Source organism: Neurospora tetraspora, assembly GCF_033439725.1.
Source record: "Neurospora tetraspora strain CBS 560.94 chromosome Unknown B0H65scaffold_6, whole genome shotgun sequence".
Lineage (NCBI taxonomy): Eukaryota > Fungi > Ascomycota > Sordariomycetes > Sordariales > Sordariaceae > Neurospora > Neurospora tetraspora.
In genome coordinates, this window is record NW_026944388.1 from 1,816,749 (window position 1) to 1,835,613 (window position 18,865).

Genomic DNA, 18,865 nt, shown 5'->3' on the forward strand with positions numbered 1-18,865 from the left:
AAGGTGCGCGCTTGAACTTGACAACCTGAACAGGTTTGGGGGTATTTGATACGGAAATGAATGTGACTGGATATTTTATTTGTTTAATTTTTTCTCAGATCTGGCAGAAGCACATTTGACGGCAGATGTCGTCGCAGCGATCAACCTGACATCCAAGCAATGCTCCAAGCCCTGCCGCCCCTGCAGGTGCGCGCTAACCCCGGGGCTGAACCGCTGAACGGGGCGAGCCCCGCTAAACCCCGCCAGATCTCCAAGCAGCTCCGAGCCTCTGACAGTCTCCAGTTCCACCTTGAGATAGAAAACACAACAGGTACATCTCGGCCTTCTTCGCACCATCAACTGCTGGGAATTGTACCAAGCTCGACGTTCGACCTCAGATAACGGTCCGACCTCCTAGATTGCCACAAGCACAGCAACAACTAGACATCAAATACCTCGAAACGCCCTCGACCTCTCCCGTACGCAGCAATCATACCTTCCACCAGTAGCACCGACCGAATCCCTCACCCGACGACGCCGCCCACCATGACGTCCGTAAAAATCAACCACATATCCTCGCTCAACGAGCCGTACCCCTCCCCCTCGGCCCTCGAAGCCGCCACGACGACACACGTCCAAGGCACCTTTGCCATCGCCACGCGCAAGCTGCCCATCCTGAAATCAGATCCCATCGACGCCATGTCCGCGCGGCTCGGGATCCCGATCCCCGAGATGATCTTCGGCGACAACCTGGTCTCGATCACGCACCGACCCACGGGCTGGTCGATCCAGTTCAACGCCGAGGACGCGCTCGACCGCGTCGACAAGACGGGCGAGAAGATGCTGCGGGTGGCGTACGCGGGCGAGTGGAGCTCGAGCCGCGAGAAGACGAGCGCGGGTATTAGTGAGGTGGTCAAGCCGTTTGACTGGAGTTATACGACGGATTATTGTGGGACGGAGAAGCCTGGCTCTGGCGGCGGGGCTGAAGGGACTGAAGGGAAGAAGGACAAAAAACTGCACGGGGATGAAAACACACCGGATATACCCATCGAGCTCCTGAAGCGCCGGGACCCGATCCTCTTCGCGGACGAGGTAGTCCTTTACGAGAGCGAGCTGGACGACAACGGGTGTAGTATCGTCAGCGTGAAGCTGCGGGTGATGGAGCATCGCATGTTGCTGCTGTGCCGGATGTTCATGCGGTTGGATAACGTGCTGGTGCGGGTGCGGGATACGAGGGTGTATGTGGACTTTGATAAGGAGGAGGTGATTAGGGAGTATACGGAGAGGGAGGATAAATTTGAGAATGTGAAGACGGTAAGTCCCAATGAAACCGAGAGAAAGGAAACGGTCTACAATGCAATGGCAGTTTTATTGACTTTGGTTGTGTTACGGAACAGAAACTCTTCATGCAAGGCCTCAAACTGGATCAGGTTACTATCGCGCTTCGTGATGCCAACCAGGTGGCGCCTCTGCTACCGCTCATCAAGCAGGGAGTTGAGAGCGTTATCCTAGGTCCCGGTGTTTCTGCAAAGACGACGACCACAACACGATTCCCAGGGCAAACGCAGTTCCCGCCACAGACGCAGTTTGTCCGTCCGCCACCAAGGTAGGGGTTGAGGGGCGGATTTCGACGAGGTGTCTAGAGCGTTGTATACAAGATAACACGGTTTAAAGGCAACACGGTTTAAAGGCTTTGATTTGAACGAAGAAACGGCGTTACTGGCGTTAGAATGGAGAACTGGGTAGGTAGAGACAGAATCGGGGCACTTGTTAATACCCATTGGACAGCCACGCCAGGAATACCATAAAGGATTCGTGACTATTCCTTTGACAAAACTTGCAATTCAAGACGCTTATCCATGCCAACCGCGTTTATGTCGACAATGAGCTCCTTCGGTAAGACCTGATGTAGACAAAACAATCCGGCTTTCCGCCAGTTGGTATACAGAACGCTAATAAACCAGACACCCGTCCGTCCCTCGTATAAAACAATAAAAACACTATCCACAACGGTAATTGCGTGAAAAAGTCATTTCACATGAAATCCAACCCCCTAACCCAGTTTATCCAACATCATCACATCACCTAGCATCCGGAACAGGCGAGCTCGGCTGCGTAACCTCCTCAAACGACAACTCCCACTTATCCACCTCCTTAAACTTCTTCGCCGCCTTCTGCAGCTCTTCACCCAGTCTCTCCGTCATCATCTGCGTCGTTTCCGGCAACTCCTCAGCCTCATCAAGGTCCATTGCAGAAACTGGTTCCTGGTCATTATCGTCCCCATCCTCCTCCTCATTGTCCCCGCTCCCACCCGCAGCAACAACACCACCATCAGCGTTCTCCTTATCGGAGCTCGCTCTGCCGTACGTTCGCTTTGGCTCCGAAGAGCCGGATTTGGATTTAGCGGCGGCTTTGCCGTTGGTAGTTGTACCAAGTGGAGGCTTCTTTTTCTGCTTTTCCTTTTCCTTTTGCTGCTTCTGCTTCTCGGCAGCAAGCGTCCTTTCCTTCTTTTTCCTGGCGGCAGTGGTGGCGACGTATGATAGTTCGTCACCGTCGGCGGCAGTCTCGTCTTCGGAGAAGGAGCCCTCGTCACTGGTGATGTCGTAAGGGTTCTCCTTGTTCCGCCCCTTTTTGTGCTTTTTGTCGGGTTTTGCGTGATTTCGTCGGGCGGGCAGTAAGCTCGTCAGCGCCTCTGTTGCTAGTTTTTCCTCTTCTCTCTTCTTCGCAGCTATGGCGGCCTTTTTTGTTGCTGCGGCTGCAGCTGCTGAGGCTTTCGCGATACTGGGAGCCTTGTAATTTGGTGAATGTGTGAGTGAGGGGGGTGATGAAAGCTCGGAGGACATGTCCGCGTCAATAGCTCCGACTGGCCCGGCGCCCAGACCTGGTAGTAACTCGGGGGTCTGAAGTCGCTCTGTGTAAACAGGTGCTGCTCGCCGGGTGTTGTACGACCTGTGCGTCAGGTTGTTGAGTGATGGCCAAGCCACCGGGCTTCCAGCTTCTGAGGAATCGCTTGCGGGTGGTGCGTTGACCGGGTCGTTAGGGTCGAGGGGTGGCCTGGACTGCCTGGGAGGACTGTATGGCATATGGTCCGGGACAGGCGAGAGGGCGGGTGTTGAGAGTGGCGATGACATGGGGCTGTCGCTTCCATCTCGCATCTCTATCGACTGGTGAATGACCTCATTTTCTTCCTCTTCGGGTTCAGGAACAGGTTGCTCATGTACCGATGATCTGCCTCGCTTGCTTCGACCAGAGTGGCTTTCGAGTGACTTGCGTTTCTTCGAGCGCCGTGACGGAGACCCGGTTTCCGTGAGTTCTTCATCGTCGACAGGCATTGCTCCAATAGAAGCCGGAATCGTGATATCAGCACCCGAAGCTGTACCTGTGAAAGCACTGGCACCAGACCGTCTCTTCGTCCTGTCGAGCGGTGTCGACTCGCCGTCTGGTCCTGAGTCGTCGTCTTCGACGGCAGCTTCTCGATCCACGTCCATGTTATCTTCGTCATCTGTCATGGGAATGCGTGACACCTGTGAGGCCACGGACTGAGATCTCTGTCTTCGTCCCTTCTGTGCGGTTCCCAAGATACTGGGCTCACGCGCTCGTCGCTTGAAAAGACCCAGATTAAGTGTAGACATGACGCTCGGTGTAGTTGGCCCCCTACTACTTGGCCTAACGGGTCCGTCATCTCTGCCTGATACACTGTTTTGACGTGGCCGGTGGCGCTGGAAGAGACCGACATCGAACGAAGAAGTGTTGGCGGACCGGTAGCCACCGGCATTTTTTGTGGTAATCGTAGGGTCTTCGAGGCTATCGTCAAGATCGAACATATCGTCATCCAGGTCCAAGCCGGAGGTATCGCCTGTTAGTCGCCGGGGCGCTCGTGGGCTCGGTCGGGTGGATTCCTTTTCTTCACGTCTGGAAGTCGCAGCATCGGGATTCTCGTCTGTGTCGGCAGTACCAGTTGTTGAAGTCATGTTGACCAGCCGGTCCATGGCCTGGTCTGCCCTCCGCGTCGAGTCCTCCAACGCCTTAACCTGGTCGGAATTCATTTGTCTTTTAGCTGCTTCAACAGCGGCGGCGCGCTTGGCACGTTCCTTTTCTCGATCACTGACATCGTATATATCGCTGCTTGGGTCTTTGGCAGTCGGTTTGGCAAGGACTGGTGGTGTGGCGGAGGAGCTGGTCGCCGTAGGTTGCGACGGCGCGACCCGTGATTTTCTTGGTCTGGGCATCGTGAATGTGTCGCAGGGTACTTGGCTGAGGTGGTCGGTGTCGGTCTTGGGTCTCGGGGAGTTTGGGAAGTTGGTAAGATTATATACTTGTATTAGGGCATCTCAGTGGCGGCGAAAACCATGGCAGACGGTGGTACATATGCAGATGATTCGGTGCTGTTCAATTTCCCGGAACTCCGCGTGGAAAGATTGGGTATTGATGCACGGTGGAGGTCGATGGGAGGAAAGTGCAGCGCATGGTGAGAGACGCGTTCCTTGATCAACACTGGGGTACCAAAAAAGACTGGGCCCTTCAAGCGCGTGGTCTGGAAGTACCTTTGTACCGTAGTGGGACCCCGTAAAATGCGGGGTGTGCCGTCGGCAGGCAAGCGTCTCCGCTCTCGGCAGCGATTTCCAGAGTGCTGGACCCAAGATGCAATCCAACACCTCAAGCTCAAGATATTCCTCGAGATCCCTGTCAGGAACCTCATTACGTCACTATCTGTAGCTAGCGTAGAGGTAGCTGGCTGCTGGAGTGGTGAACTGTTGAGCTCTCAAGCAGAGCTTCAAGCTTCCAACCAACGAACGAACGACATCAACGGGATCGGCCCAGGAAAATACTCCATAGAGGTAGCAGCTCCTGATCACTTACCTTACTCATTACTTCCCGCCTTTTCATCCTCACCAGCTATTTTTAAGGGTGCCAATTGCAACCACCATCTGTCTATGAAGGTGACACAACAAAATCTCACAATACTCCGATCTTCCACTTCCACTTCTTTACGTCTCATTACGAACTTCCATCACCACCAGAAACTTCCCATCACAACGTCCCGGACACAAATTACAACACCAAAGATGGCCACCCGCATAGCCTGCCGCGCCGCCTTCCGGCGCAACGTCGTCCCCGTCACCCTCGTCCTCACAACCACCTTCGCCCTAGCCTCCCGACAACAGCCTCTGAAGCTGGACGCTTTCAGCTCGCAGCAGTCGCGGTCTCTTCATTCCCAAAAGAACAACAAGGAAGAGTGGTTGAACCCGGAAACGATCAAGCAGCTTTCTAGTGGGAGTTTGGGCGGTATGGCTACCACCTAGCTCAAATATTGATTTCCTGTATATACGGGAGGCTAACATTGACTTTGTGTGGTCTTTGCAGGTTTTGCCACGGGTCTTTTGATCAGTGTCTTTTCCAAGACGCTTGTGTTGTTGGCTGGTGTTGGTATGGTGATAGTTCAGGTGCGTTTACTTTCTCTTTCTGAAAACAACATAAAAATGATGAGATACTGACAATGACGACGGCAATAGGTTGCGTCTCGTTACGGCATCAACCTGGTAGACATGCTGCATCTTCGGAACAGGGTGAACTCATCCAAGATTCTCAAGTCGTTGCAGCACAAGGTCGCCTTTAAGCTTGCCTTTGCCGTTACCTTTGCTCTTTCTGCCTTTATGTCATTCTAGATCAAGCAAGATTTAAAGAACGGGAAATTCATATTAATTCTACACGTCAAGATGCATTAATGGCGTATCACATAGGATTTTACGGAGTTGACATCAGGACATGTATGGTAATACATTGTATGTATTGATCATTTTACGCTTTTTGGAACTTCGGATATCCAATGTTTTGGGGCTGTCCTGGTTTTACAACTTTGAACATCCACCAAGCTTGGGATAGTTTGTGTGGTTAATTCCGGCACAGTAAAGTATTATTCGACACACTTGTCCACTGACACAGATCCAATGAAGGCTTGATGTGGACATTTTGACAGTCTTATCTTTATGAGGGTATCCAAAATCCGCAACGGCCGAACATCCTTCCAAACACTGAGCCGATCTCGCTTTGTACCCAAAAGGTCGGATTTCCCAAGCTCGGCTTCAAACAAGAACATCAGGCGCCATTTAGAATGGGCTCGTTTCCCGTAGCAGCCATTCCGTCGTGAGCTGATCTCCATCAAAGTAGCCTGCCATGTTCTTCCTGATCTCCTCGTTGGACTTATTCAGCCAGTCCTTCTCTTCCTGCGTCAGCAGGCTCTCGTCAATCAGCTTCCTGCAGTATGGAACCATGGTGACATGCTCGAAGCCCAAATACGGCTTGTCGCCGAATTGGTGCTCAGTCTTCACTTCGCGAACGATGGCCAGGTTCTCAATGCGGATTCCGTAGTTGCCATCCTCGTAGTAACCGGGCTCGATAGACAGCACGTTGCCAGGAGCCAGAGGGACATCGATGTATGCCTTCCTAGTGCCAATGCCAATGGGCCCTTCGTGAACGTTCAGGAAAGACCCCACTCCGTGGCCGGTTCCGTGGCGGTAGTCAAGGCCGTATTTCTAAGGTCATTGTTAGTAACCCATAAATATGATACCACTAAAAAAAGAGTAAGTGCTTACCCAGAGGAATTGGCGGGCCAAGGCATCCAAAGCGAAACCACTAGTTCCCTTGGGGAATACCGCAGTGTCTAGAGCCATGTTTCCCTTGAGAACCAGAGTGTAAGACTTCCTCTCGGCATCGGTTGGTTGGCCGAAATGTAGTGTTCTTGTGACATCCGTTGTTCCGTCATAAAACTGTGCGCCCGAGTCGCAGAGATAGATAGCATTAGGGTCAATCACAGAGCAGGACCCCCTTTCGGGCTTGTAGTGGATGATTGCGCCACTGCGATAATGTCAGCATTTTGATGTGAACGACGCATTACACGGAGAAACTCACTTTGGCCCCGTGGAAGAAATAGTGTCAAAGGAAAGACCAACAAAGTCGGATTGCTCGCTTCTGAACTTTTCCAGCTGGTCAGCGGCCTCCACCTCATCCAGCTTAGCCTTCTTGTTGATTAGCTGATCCTCAAGCCAGGCGAAGAACTTGATTAGGGCGGCGCCGTCACGGATGTGACACCTCCTCATGCCTTCAAGTTCCGTCTCGTTCTTGATGGCCTTTGCGTCCCCAATAGGACTCCTGACCTCGTCCACGTGCTTTTCGCCGCCCAATGCCAGCTTGAGAGCCCAAGAGGCTTTGTTGGAGACCAGGTACTTTGTGGGCTTGTCCGACTCGCTGGTGCTCTTGGCAGCATTCGCAAGTACCTCAGTGTCCTTGAAGAGGTCGGTGTAAGGCTTGATCTCGGTGCCATTCTCAGCCAAGTATTGCTTGACCTCGTCGTTCAATTTCGACTCATCGACGTACAAGGTTGCGCTGTCTTTTGTAACGATGGCGTAAGAGAAGAAGACGGGGTTGTATGGAATATCGTTGCCGCGCAAGTTGAAAAGCCACGCGATCTCGTCGAGCGTGGACACGACGAAAGCAGCGGCCTTCTTCTTCTCAAGCTCCTTGCGCAGGTCTGTGAGCTTCTCTGCTGAGCCCTTTCCTGAGTACTTGGCGCCAAGCAAGAAGACTGGCTCGCTGGGACGAGGTGGCCGGCTATCTCCCCATACAAGATCTACTAGGTTTTCGGTGATGGCCTTCAATCCTGCGCCGCCGTGCTTCTTGATATCGCCATTGAGTTTGTCGGCCACCGCTGGGGAAATCAGAGTGGGATCGATGCCGACAGTCTTTCCGCCAGCGGATTCGTCTGCTGTCCATTCTTGCCAGGTGGGGACATCTTGGAGCCCGGTCTTGAGCAAGTGCCAGTTCTCATCCAACTGCTTAGAAGCCTGGTTGAAGTAACGGCCATCCGTGGCCAAAGCGGCCTTGTCTAGCGTGACGACTGCTGTTCCGGCAGAGCCAGTGAATCCCGAGATGAAAGCACGGCGGGCGTCGCATGTGGCAATGTACTCGGAGGCATGGCTGTCTTCTGAGGGGACAACTGCAGGATTCCAGAAGGGTCAGCGGCCAGTGGAATCGTTTTGGCGGAGAAAGGCACGGGGCGTACCATAGATATCAACATTGCGCTCCTTCATGAGAGACCGCAGAGCGACCAAACGATCGGTTGTGTTGACAGTCATGCTCTCTTCGTCCGAAGTGGCTTTAAGATGTTGGAATAACCTTGATGTAAGAGAGAATGCTCTGGTCGAGTGTGTCGGCAGAGGGGAAGCAGTCGAGGCCTTGGGCAGACTATGTAGAACTCTGGAGGCTTGGGAGCGGATGGCTGATCGAGGGACGGAAGAGGTCGCAACTGCTGTCAGGCAAGAAGAGGGAAGGGACCAAAGGTTGCGCATGGAGAGGAGATGAGTTCCCGTAACGTCGCAAGAAGGACAGCCACGCAGACAGGACCAGAGGGGGGCAGTGATTTAATAGGATAACAGCTACCGAGAAGCTATCAGTCAAGTTGGGGACTTCTACTTTGGGCGTAGTTGGTGGACGGGACCTTGAGGGGCAACGGAAGATCCCATAGCAATGGAAGTGGAAGCACGTTGCAACGTTCTGGTCACACGACGGGATGGATCTCTACGTTATCGCAGGTACTTCTAGAACACTAGCGATACTGCACGTCAGTGTGACATGTGCAGGTACCTCCCTATCAGATTTGCTGGGTTCAACTCCATCTCGACGCGGGAGCTCCATTGGAGCTACTTTCCATTTTGAGCCATGTCACTCCACCTCCACCGGGCTCTGCGGCCGCCCTCCGCCGGGTGGTCCCGTCGCTACTGTTAGCGGAATCCCTACAATAGCGTGTATCCAGGGAGCTTTTACTAACAGATGGACCAAGCTGCTGGATGGACGCCAGCTTGTGTGACACAACACAAACACAACACACGACATGACAACATGATGTACGAGACACAATCCACTTGTTAATGATCAAACAAAGTTTGAAGCTTACCTCCGGATACCCGATCGAATGGTATAGCATATTCGGAAGGACTGGACGGGAAGAAGCTCGCTTAAGGGAAGCTTCCGGAGTTGTGACAAAAACTGTTTCTTTCTTGCCCCGCTGTGTCCGCCTGCCAACCCCAAGTGGCTGCGGAGCTGCCGCAGCGGCAACAGCCTGTTTTTTGTTTGGAGGGATGGGAGCCTCCCTTTGTTCTGATTTTGCCAACAGCAACCTCGAAAGATATCACAAGCCCAGTCAGCCATATCACTGGTTAAGCTTCACCCACACCATACTCTTGAGATAAAACCAAGGTCGACAATTACTTGTTACAGACCTGTCATTATTCAAAAATAGAAAGTCACCGAAGTTGACCTCGTCGACCTGATCAAAGACAGCTGGAGTTCAATCTCAGCTTGGGCACTTGAATCAAACACTGGCAATTCTAGCCCACCACAGGCTCCATCGTCTTTCATCACCGAAAACTGAAACAACAACCACAGACTTTGGTCTTGAAAACCTCTTCCCAAAAGTCAAGAGGCATCGCAAAGAGAAAAAAAAAGGAACAACACCAGCAAGGGCCCATCTCTCCGCTCTATCCTTGAATATCAGAGTGATAACAAACTCACGGTTCTGGAACCAAACGACCCACCGATACGATCCACCAGCTTCTCTTTATTGGCATTCCTCCTCAACACGCCTTCACTTTTCCTCGCCGAGTTTTTTACACTTACACTCCTCCTCACGACATAGTAGAGAATCAAAATGGAGCCACTACCATTGCCCACCAGTCTGGCCGAGGTGGAACAGGTAAGAGAAACTATGATAAGAGAATGGCGGGTTACGAACTACGGCACCCGTAGAGAGACCACGAGGCTAACACGCTGACAGTTGATTATAGCTCTCTATCAGCCGAATCCCCCTGAGACCGTCTCACGCATCCAGGAGGTTCTCCAGAGGCTACAAAAGTCCCCTGAGGGCTGGCAACTTTCCCAGAGTTTGATTGGAAACCCAAATGACAACATCAAATTCTATGCGGCCTTGACAATCATTGTCAAACTCAACAAAGACAGGTACCCTCGCCATCTCACTCCTCTTCCCTATTAGGCGTTGGCAGACTGACTGAGATCCTTCAAGTGCCAACCTCACCGACGATGAAGCAAAGGAGTTGCTCCAAAATATCCTGAGTTGGACAATAGCATCGTGCGCCCAAGGTGTTGCTCCCTTTGTTATCAAAAAGTTGTGCATTGCTCTCGTCACATTCTTCATCCACTTTTCTCAGCTATGGCCCAACTGCCTTCGGCACTTCCTTTACAGCCTTGATCTCGGACGGGCTACCCCTATCGAGGCATTGGACGACGCTGTAGAGACCACTTTCATCGTCAACAATCTTGAAATCTCCAAGCTCAAGGTCGCCATCTGGTTCGCAACCTCCCTTGTCGAAGAAGTCGGAAAGACGGATATGAACTCGATCAAGTACGTCCACGTACACGAGCGTCTCGTCCGTAATGCCCCCGACTTGGCTTTATTGCTAGCGCGCGGATTCCTCCCATCAGACGACACCTACCAGACCCAAGGGGAGTCGCTTGTCTGTTTCCAGGTGAGTAGAAGAAAGATATTTATCCAAGGACTAAAAGATCTCAAGGAACCGGTAACTGACAAATTAACAGGCCTGGATTCTCTACGCTCAACGACTGTCCTCCAATACCGATGTTCTAGTGACACATCTACGGGAACTTGTCAGTCCGGCTCTCAACTGCTTCGCCATCGACGATCTCTTCCAGCCAGCCTCCGAACTCTTTAGTGATGTACTCAGCAATTATTCGGGATTCTTCACAGAGTCACATTATGCGTCATTGGCCTCCTTATTCGACAGCGAGTGGGCGGCAGAGCACTACAACAGGGTCATTCACGGCGACCATCAGCTTGATGGCATTTCATTTGGCCTTCTGATGCTTGCGTATGGTGATGCCAAGGTGTCGGATCTCATGTGTAGCACAGACGAGCGGTCCCAGAGGTTTCTGGGCAGACTAGCTGGTCTTCTCGCTGCTGATGGCTATCTGGTGGGCGAGGATTCGATATTCGTCCCTGCCCTGGAGTTCTGGGCCACGTTTGTCGAAACCATGATCGACAATATCTACTCGGAAGAAGAAGCAAAAGTAAACGTCTGGCGCCCGCATGCTGAACAACACCTCAAGAGCGTCGTGTCGAACTGCTGGAGGAAGGCACAATGGCCCCCTGCAGAGACTTTCGCCGAGTGGGATTCCAACGAGCGTGTCGGCTTTACGGATGCGAGAAAAGACATAGCTGATATGCTACAGTCTATCTTCACTCTCGAGAATCTCACCCTGGTCTCATTTTTCTCTGGTCTTTTCCTCCAGGCCCTCTCTGTCCAGTCGTGGGCTGAAGTTGAGGCATCGGCATTCTGTCTCGGATCTTTGTCCGACTGTATCACGGAAGACCCCCAATATGACGTGGAGTTAAGCAAGGTCTTTGCTTCACCCTTCTTTGATCTTCTCGGCCAGGCTCAAGGCCCGGTCCCGCTACGTCTGCGCCAGACATGTCTTTTGCTCATTGAGCGGTACTGTGAGTACTTTGAGCGACATTTCGAGTATCTCCCTCATGCGCTCAACCTGCTATTTGCGGCCGTCGGCGACCCTGTTCTTGGTGGACCTTCTGCGAAATCCATCTCGACTCTCTGCTCATCGTGCCGCTGCATTCTCACGAGCGAAGCACCGGCATTCATCATGCACTACCAAACAATTCGTAGCAGACAAGTTCTCGACTCTCTTGCGGAGGAGCGTATCATCCTTGCCATCGCCTCCATCATTCAGGCTATTCCGGATTCGGACCAGAAGCTGGCTGTCTTTGAGAACCTCTACTCGATCATCAAAGCAGACTGCGAGCGTGCTGTCCAGCTCAAACATCAGCCCAGCATGTTGAACCTGTCCGACCCCAACTTCTTGCGCGGTGTTGAGCAACCGGGCGATGTTCCTTCTGCCGATGCAGTCTCTCATGAACTCGCCGTCCGCGCTCTCCGGTCGCTTCAAAGCATGGCCAAGGGTATGCAGGATGTCAAGGAGCATGTGGTTGACATTGATGCCGATCCTTCCTCCACCAACCAGGACCCGAAACTCTCCGCTATCCAGTCCGATATCCTCAACGTCTTGGTCGAGATGCAAAGAACTTTCAACACCAGCGGGGAGATCGTGGAGATAATATGCATCATCTTCCGAGCGGGATTTTCAGAGACTGAGTCGGGCCCGTTCGTGTTCCCTCCAGAAGTTGTGACAAACTTCTTCAGTCAACAAAGATTCGAAACCCCTAGGCTGGGCACTTTGCTCAGCACGGCATGCTCTTTTGTCGGAAGTCTGTACAGGGGACCGAAGAACATGATTCCGTCCTTACTGGCTCAGTTACTACCTTGGGTAATCAACATGCTCAGTAGTCTCCCGGAACCAGAAAGTGATACGGAAGTTGCGCAGAATGGCATTTGCTTTGTGGATAAGATTATGACAAGATATCCCGAGGTGGTGTTCCAGATCCAGCCGTCACAGATGCTCGAGTTCTTTTTCATGTTCTCGCTCAAGGTCCTGAACGGGAAGGAGCCGCTGCCGAAGACAGCGTCAGCGGAGTTTTGGGTATGTCTCTCCACGCCTGCTAACCCTCAACTCAAACGTTTTGTTGTACTGACACGCAAACCAGAGTAACTTCATTACCCTGAAATCTGAGTCCCCCGATCTCCAAGGAACCATCAACAACGCGATGGAGCACCTTGGGCCGCTTATATCACAGACTCTCATCCAGAATATCGGTGGAAACGCTGCTAGGAGCGAGCTAGACAAGCTGAGTGATCCTCTCAAGAAGCTTGTGGCGAGCCAAGTGCGTTCAAGGCAATGGCTCGAACAGGCGCTCTTCGACCAGAGTTTCCCCAGTCAGCAGGTAGGCAGCGAAGAGAAGTCGACCTTTTTGAAGAAGATTATTGGGTAAGTCTGTCATTTACTCTGCTGTTCCATATACAAACTGCTGACCTACATTCACACAGACTGAGAGGAGCGAGGACTACCAACCAGGTGGTAAGGGAGTTCTGGCTGGCTTGCAGGGGTTCAAACTTTTCATATGCTTCCTAAGCGTGTGCAATGGATTGTTACGAGCATTCGAACTTAATAGAGATTATGGAGTAACTTCTGTGACTTTTTCTGTGTAATAAGTTGAATCGCTCTTTCCTGTTCGGGTGATCTTAACAAAGAATGGCTCTTGAAAGCATTATTTGGACATGGTAGACAACGTTGAAAGCTGAACTGGGACCAAGTCACTAAAACAACTGTATTTTACTTGGAACGAGTACTCACGGTGTATATATTCTCTCCCCAATTCTTCATCATTAGGCACATATGTACCAATGAAATCGTTACTGTGTATAAAGGTAGGAAGCGAGCTCGGAAGGGCTCGAGGAGAGCTCTATTGCCTCTAGACGTGGTCCTAGCGTCACCCTCATAACTAACCCTGCCAAGCCCAAGTTGCATCAGGGGTGGGTTGTCATTTCCCATACACAACCCTCACTCTTCAACCGCAGTTCATCCCATCTCCAGTCGAGCTTCACCCAGACTGAATCCACTACGGCTCAGTGTAAGTCCAAATACCCGGTTACCATGCGCTCACTAAAGGAAGCTGCTTACTTTGAAAGCGTCCTTGAACCTTCATTTGGTCAAACAAGAACTGACACGCACGGCAGGACATTGGGATCGATCTTTGGAGGTGAACCCTCTCACACAACATGAAGTCCCTCACCAGGCCCTACGGCCTCATGTGCCGGCAAGGCCTCACTTCCCTCACCACCAGAGCCTCAACTCTCCAACAACGACCCTACTCTTCAACCTCCCAATCCGAGACGACCACAACAGCAACAACACCCACCAAAAAGCCGCAAAGACAAGTAATCTTCTCAGGCATCCAGCCCACAGGCGTACCACACCTAGGCAACTATCTCGGCGCCCTTCAGCAATGGAAGCGCATGCAAGACAGCGCAGATCCGGAGACCACGGATCTCATCTTCTCCGTCGTCGACCTGCACGCCATCACCGTGCCGCAGCAGCGCGGCAACCTCAAGAAGTGGAAGAGAGAGATGCTCGCGGCGCTGCTGGCCATCGGGCTGGACCCCAAGAGGTGCACCATCTTCTACCAGAGCATGGTGCCGGGGCACTCGGAGTTGCAATGGATTTTGAGTTGTACGGCTAGTACGGGGTATTTGTCTAGAATGACGCAGTGGAAGGTGAGTTCATCGTCCGAGAGGGAGGGAGTTTAGAACGAAATGCTGATGTGTGTGGGGGGCTTCAGAGTAAACTACAATTAGCAGACGACGCCAACATGCTAGATGACAAGGCCAAATCGTCTCTCAAGCACGGCTTGTTCTCTTACCCCATCCTCCAAGCGGCGGACATCCTCGTACACAGGGCGACGCATGTCCCTGTTGGAGAAGATCAGAGGCAGCACCTTGAGTTTGCAAGGGAGTGTGTGACCAACTTCAACCATGCGTACAAGGGCAAGGTGTTGGTAGCTCCCGAGACGATTCTTTGTAAGTTCCATCCATCCATCCTCATCTTGACCCATGGTCCCGTCCCTTCTTCCCTGCCTCCCCCTACATCCATCACTTCAAGTCACTCTTCCTTCCATCATCATCAACTAACAACATCTGAATCAAAACCAGCCCCAACAAAACGCGTAATGTCCCTCCAACTCCCCACCAAAAAAATGTCCAAATCCGACCCCGACCCCTCCTCCCGCATCCTCCTCACCGACACCCCCTCCGAGATCCACGCCAAGATCCTCAAAGCACGTACCGACTCCCTGACCCCTTCGTTGGGAATCACCTTCGACCCTATCCAACGCCCCGGCGTCTCCAACCTGTTACAGCTGCTCAGCCATTTCGACGCCGCAAACCGTTCGGCGCACGAGATCGCGGCGCAGATCAATGCTGAAGTTGGGAACCATGGGCTGGACGGAGAGGGAGAACAAAATCCGTTGAGGAAACTGAAGGAGAGGGTGAGCGAGGTGGTGCAGAGGGAGCTGAATCCCATTAGGGAGAGGTATTTGGAGCTGTTGCAGGGGGATGAAGGGAAGGAGGGGGGTTACTTGGATGAGGTTATTAGGGAGGGGGCGAGGAAGGCGAATGAGAGTGCGGAGAGGACGATGAGTAGGGTTAGGAGGGCTGTGGAGTTGGGTGCTTGACCGTTGAGGTCGCTAAGAGTGAAGGTTGTTGTAAGATAGGTTTTATGTTGTGTACTAGCTACAGGTTCGCGGGATAAAAGCTATATGGGAGGCCTTATATCTGTATGGTGTATTGTTTAGGAGTCCGCCCATCGTTCTAGTGGTGCTTCGTCGCATCGGCCTCCTCCATTGGTGAATTCCATCTATTCTTCTCTCGTGCACAGCACAGCACAGGCATGGCCGTCTCCTGATTTGTTACTATACATTTCTTATGCTACAGTATCTATACACGAAGGACGGGCCATATGCAGAAGAGACAAAAGGGACAAACCTGACCGAAGAGAGACATACAACAAGAACAACCACCCAGGCTGAAAGGACTTGAGACAGGACCAGTGATTGTTGTATCCGTTTAGCGTCCACCAGAGATCCGCAGTCTCTCCTTGGCAAGGAAGTCCTCGAAGTTGCCGACACCCTTCATGTCGCTGACATGGCTGAGGTGCTCCCACCTGGTCTCCAGAAGTTTCTCTACCTCGCCCTTGCTCTCGTCCATAGCCTTGCTGACACCTGTTTTGTTTGGAACCGTTGGTTAGCATATAAGCATTCCAAGGATAGTCTTCGTAGCGAAATCGCCAAACATATATACGTACCAAGCTTGCTGAACTCCCAAACGTTGGCCTTCATACCGATACCGTAGTAGGCATGCTTCTGCAGGAAGGCCAACCACAGCTGCACCGTCTCCGGGTGACCGTCCTTGATCTGGATCAGTCTCCTGAGCGTGACACGCTCAAAGTTTTCCTGCGACTTCTTGAAAATGAAATGCGACTTGGGCACGGTCCAGCGCTCGATCATGCGGGGCAGAGGGACGGGACCGAAGGCGGGCAGGCCGAGGTAGTAGGCGGCACGGAGGGCGAAGTCGCAGAAGAACTCGAGGTTGCGGATCGAATAGGACCGGAGCTGGAGGTCGCACGAGGGAACGCCGTACTCGGCTTCGCGACGAAGCGGCTGGAGGTAGAGGGCCTCGAGGGAGCGGGGCATGCGGGACATGATCACCTCCTGCTCTTCGGGTTCCGCGGCGGCGGCGGCCTTGGCCTTCTTCTTCTCGTTCTTGGAGGGCTCGGTGGTGGTCGTGATCTTGGCGATCGGTGTGGTGCTAGCAGGATATACCGGTCAGTCATTCTGCACCGTCTGGGCTGGTTCAGTTATGCGACGATAGACGAAGGGAGAGAGTGCGGGCAAATCGGCGGGGTCTTCGACGAGCGGGCGGGCGGGCAGGTTTCGCGGGAACGGCGACATTATCGAGGAAGACGGGTTGCGGTAATGGTTACTGACCTCGCCTCAGAGGCGGCATCGGGACCTGTGGTCCTACTCAACTGTTAGTTCGTGCCTATGTATACCAAAGGATCTCAGCAGCACTCTGGTCACTTACACCGAAGCATTGCGCCGGAGCTGGGGCAACGGCTGGAACACGGCCTGGGCGGACCGGAGGGTTGCGAGAGGCTGCCGTTTCCAAGCAGATTAGACGGCTTTCCCGCGAGCACACACATCATACAAACGCATGAAGAGAATTCTTACCGCCCGTCCCTGAAGGGACCGTACCACTGGCCTTATTATCATCTTCGCTCTGGGTGGTCTGGGAGGTTGAACGTCGACAAGTTGCCGTCGCGCGCGCGGATCAACCGAGTTTTTAGCGCGGGTTATTGGGGTCAATCTGGGGTTCTTATCGATAAGGAGCTTGTGACGCCCAGTTCATGGACTACGAAAACATCACCATCACATCAGAAGAGCGAACAAGGCAGACACTACAGGTCACTGGCAGGATTGGAAACATCATTTGGTTATTCAACATTGATTTGTTCGATTTCTGGGCTTCTCAAGACACTGGTTTTGTCAAACCGCAGCTATCTAAAAGGAGATTTCTCTATCCTTCCTGAAAAGTCCTGGCAATCTCTCAAAGACTAGCAGAGATGCCTTCTCTGATCGCTTCACGACGAGGGGTGCTGCTGTTGTGCAGTCGAACTAAAAGCTCAAGACTGAAATGACACACATAAATCCCAGACAATGTCGCCAGGCATGATGCCAATCCTCTGTCACGTCGACCTGAGCCGAACGACGAGGAGCCGGAAGCGGCGCTTTGACGTCAGTGTCGCATCGTTGCTAGCTGCAACAATCGTGTACACATGATGTTGTATGTGGTACGGTCGTAGGTGTGAATTGACCATGGGGCGTTCGGATCACTTGCGCTTTCTCCTGCCGTTGACGAGCTTCTTGTAGAAGTTCTTTCCTCCGCTCTGCTTCTTCTCCTGGATGCCGTGGTACTTGTTCTTGTACTTGTCAACGACCTGAGCACCGAGAACCTCCTCAACAATGGTCCGCTTCCTCTCCTTGCGGGTGAGTCGGCTGTCACGACCGTCAGCAGCACCAGCAATGATAGTGCCAACTTGAGAGAACTCGGGCACAAAGTCCTTGCGAGCATCTTTCTTGAAGTACTGCTTTCCCATGGCGACGACCTCACGCATCTTCAGAATTTGCAAGTCTCTCTTCAGCTCGGGGGTCAGATTCGTGCGGGGCATGTTGAACCAATCGGCGCCAGCGTCATTCTTGGGTCCCTGTTTCTCTAGTCAGCATACTGATCTGCGAAGTCGAAGAGCAGGAACAGAAGAGAAAGAACGGTGTCCAGTCAGAGTAACTATGAACATAAAGGTAATCATTATGGTGCAGACAGCAACCCCATGACGGGGCGCCGACCTGCGTCATGAAAAAATGGGATAGATTTTCATCATGGAAGGAGTGTAATGGGTGTCGAGGACTGCCGAACGTACCTTGGTCTTTTCCTTGGATTGGGGCACCCGGACCGACAACTTCTTGGACTTGTTCTCCAAGGTCGGCTTCACCACCTCAGCAGGAGCGGCCGAGGGAGCCGCAACCACTACGGGGGTTTGCGCTGCGGGTGCAACAGCAGCATCTTGCTGGGGAGCCGTTACAGCATTGGAGCTGTCCGGGTTCGCAAGGCGAGACTCGGCTTCAGCAAGGAGTTTGTCGATCTCAGCATCGGACAAGCCGAGTACGGAAGCCGCCATCTTGCTGGTAGTGCAAGTGCACAGTTTCGTCGACTGAAAGCTGTGGAAAAGCTGCTCAAGATTTGCAAGCGATTGGAGAGAGGGGAAGAGAAGAAAAGAAAATTCGAAGCTTTACAAACAATTGGGGACAAGAAAAGATAAATTTTGAGTGGAGCCTGCAGAAAATGTCCAGGCGTACCCCAATTCAGCCAAGGCTTGGCATTTCTTGTGCTGACTGCTGAGCGGATGGTCACGTGAGATAGATACCCGCACGGGCCAGGCCTCCAATGAGTTGGCAGTCCACAGCCCCGGGCCGAGCCTTGGCTGGCATCCGGCCGTGCGTCATAGCGCGGAGAAATGAGGCTGGAGAGTGCCAGTTGTCAACGGTTGGGCTCGGGGCCGGGGCGGGCGAGACGTCGAGCAGAGCTTGCCAGGTAGCGCGCCACAGCTGCCAGTCGCTGTCTTTCGGCGTCTTTCTGCTGCAGACTGCAGTGATGCTCTGGAGTTGTTGAAAGTCTTCAAAGGTTCACTGATGCCCAACCTTTTGTGAGTCTGACCGCTTTCACCAACAAATCATTCATCTTACCATCCTACTTATTTCCATCATCCGTCTCTTCACATCCTCCAGCGTCTTTTCAGTAAAGTCATTTGCTCTACAGGTACGTGCTTATCTGCTACTCTG

General features: G+C 52.6%; 7 protein-coding genes across 7 annotated transcripts; 3 read left to right on the forward strand and 4 right to left on the reverse strand.

Moving 5' to 3' along the window:
- The first annotated feature begins 431 nt into the window (after nt 1-431).
- Nucleotides 432-1,825, forward strand: B0H65DRAFT_260594 (TIP41-like family-domain-containing protein). The gene is made up of 2 exons (XM_062822609.1): nt 432-1,293; nt 1,377-1,825. The coding sequence occupies exons 1-2, from the start codon at nt 526-528 to the stop codon at nt 1,587-1,589; spliced, it is 981 nt and encodes a 326-aa protein (XP_062679417.1). The 5' UTR covers nt 432-525; the 3' UTR covers nt 1,590-1,825.
- Nucleotides 1,776-4,569, reverse strand: B0H65DRAFT_260584 (uncharacterized protein). Its single transcript, XM_062822607.1, has one exon. It carries the CDS (start codon nt 4,206-4,208, stop codon nt 2,061-2,063), a length of 2,148 nt encoding a protein of 715 aa, XP_062679418.1. The 5' UTR covers nt 4,209-4,569; the 3' UTR covers nt 1,776-2,060.
- A 476-nt stretch (nt 4,570-5,045) lies between these two features.
- Nucleotides 5,046-5,645, forward strand: B0H65DRAFT_550930 (uncharacterized protein; the record flags this gene model as incomplete). Its single annotated transcript, XM_062829772.1, has 3 exons — nt 5,046-5,265; nt 5,344-5,423; nt 5,493-5,645. The coding sequence occupies 3 exons, from the start codon at nt 5,046-5,048 to the stop codon at nt 5,643-5,645; spliced, it is 453 nt and encodes a 150-aa protein (XP_062679419.1).
- A 441-nt stretch (nt 5,646-6,086) lies between these two features.
- Nucleotides 6,087-8,696, reverse strand: B0H65DRAFT_444480 (peptidase M24, structural domain-containing protein; the record flags this gene model as incomplete). Its single annotated transcript, XM_062825685.1, has 6 exons — nt 6,087-6,512; nt 6,573-6,834; nt 6,889-7,972; nt 8,039-8,151; nt 8,449-8,553; nt 8,680-8,696. 6 exons carry the CDS (start codon nt 8,694-8,696, stop codon nt 6,087-6,089), a joined length of 2,007 nt encoding a protein of 668 aa, XP_062679420.1.
- A 737-nt stretch (nt 8,697-9,433) lies between these two features.
- Nucleotides 9,434-13,045, forward strand: B0H65DRAFT_260705 (armadillo-type protein). Its single transcript, XM_062822611.1, has 5 exons — nt 9,434-9,727; nt 9,809-9,990; nt 10,055-10,517; nt 10,588-12,558; nt 12,623-13,045. The coding sequence occupies exons 1-5, from the start codon at nt 9,683-9,685 to the stop codon at nt 12,905-12,907; spliced, it is 2,946 nt and encodes a 981-aa protein (XP_062679421.1). The 5' UTR covers nt 9,434-9,682; the 3' UTR covers nt 12,908-13,045.
- Nucleotides 13,046-15,536: 2,491 nt separating this feature from the next.
- Nucleotides 15,537-16,741, reverse strand: B0H65DRAFT_550934 (30S ribosomal protein S10, mitochondrial; the record flags this gene model as incomplete). The annotated part of the gene is made up of 5 exons (XM_062829773.1): nt 15,537-15,691; nt 15,775-16,277; nt 16,457-16,489; nt 16,554-16,624; nt 16,700-16,741. The coding sequence occupies 5 exons, from the start codon at nt 16,739-16,741 to the stop codon at nt 15,537-15,539; spliced, it is 804 nt and encodes a 267-aa protein (XP_062679422.1).
- A 617-nt stretch (nt 16,742-17,358) lies between these two features.
- Nucleotides 17,359-18,204, reverse strand: B0H65DRAFT_430763 (Fcf2 pre-rRNA processing-domain-containing protein; the record flags this gene model as incomplete). Its single annotated transcript, XM_062824899.1, has 2 exons — nt 17,359-17,733; nt 17,947-18,204. 2 exons carry the CDS (start codon nt 18,202-18,204, stop codon nt 17,359-17,361), a joined length of 633 nt encoding a protein of 210 aa, XP_062679423.1.
- Nucleotides 18,205-18,865: the final 661 nt, after the last annotated feature.

What these genes read in the sequence shown, in the direction of transcription:
- B0H65DRAFT_260594 (XM_062822609.1), top strand. Translation starts at nt 526, where the DNA reads ATGACGTCCGTAAAAATCAACCACATATCCTCGCTCAACGAGCCGTAC. An exon ending in AATTTGAGAATGTGAAGACG is followed by an intron (nt 1,294 to 1,376) that starts GTAAGTCCCAAT and finishes GTTACGGAACAG; the next exon opens with AAACTCTTCATGCAAGGCCT.
- B0H65DRAFT_260584 (XM_062822607.1), bottom strand. Translation starts at nt 4,208, where the DNA reads ATGCCCAGACCAAGAAAATCACGGGTCGCGCCGTCGCAACCTACGGCG.
- B0H65DRAFT_260705 (XM_062822611.1), top strand. Translation starts at nt 9,683, where the DNA reads ATGGAGCCACTACCATTGCCCACCAGTCTGGCCGAGGTGGAACAG. An exon ending in AGTCGCTTGTCTGTTTCCAG is followed by an intron (nt 10,518 to 10,587) that starts GTGAGTAGAAGA and finishes ACAAATTAACAG; the next exon opens with GCCTGGATTCTCTACGCTCA. An exon ending in CAGCGTCAGCGGAGTTTTGG is followed by an intron (nt 12,559 to 12,622) that starts GTATGTCTCTCC and finishes CACGCAAACCAG; the next exon opens with AGTAACTTCATTACCCTGAA.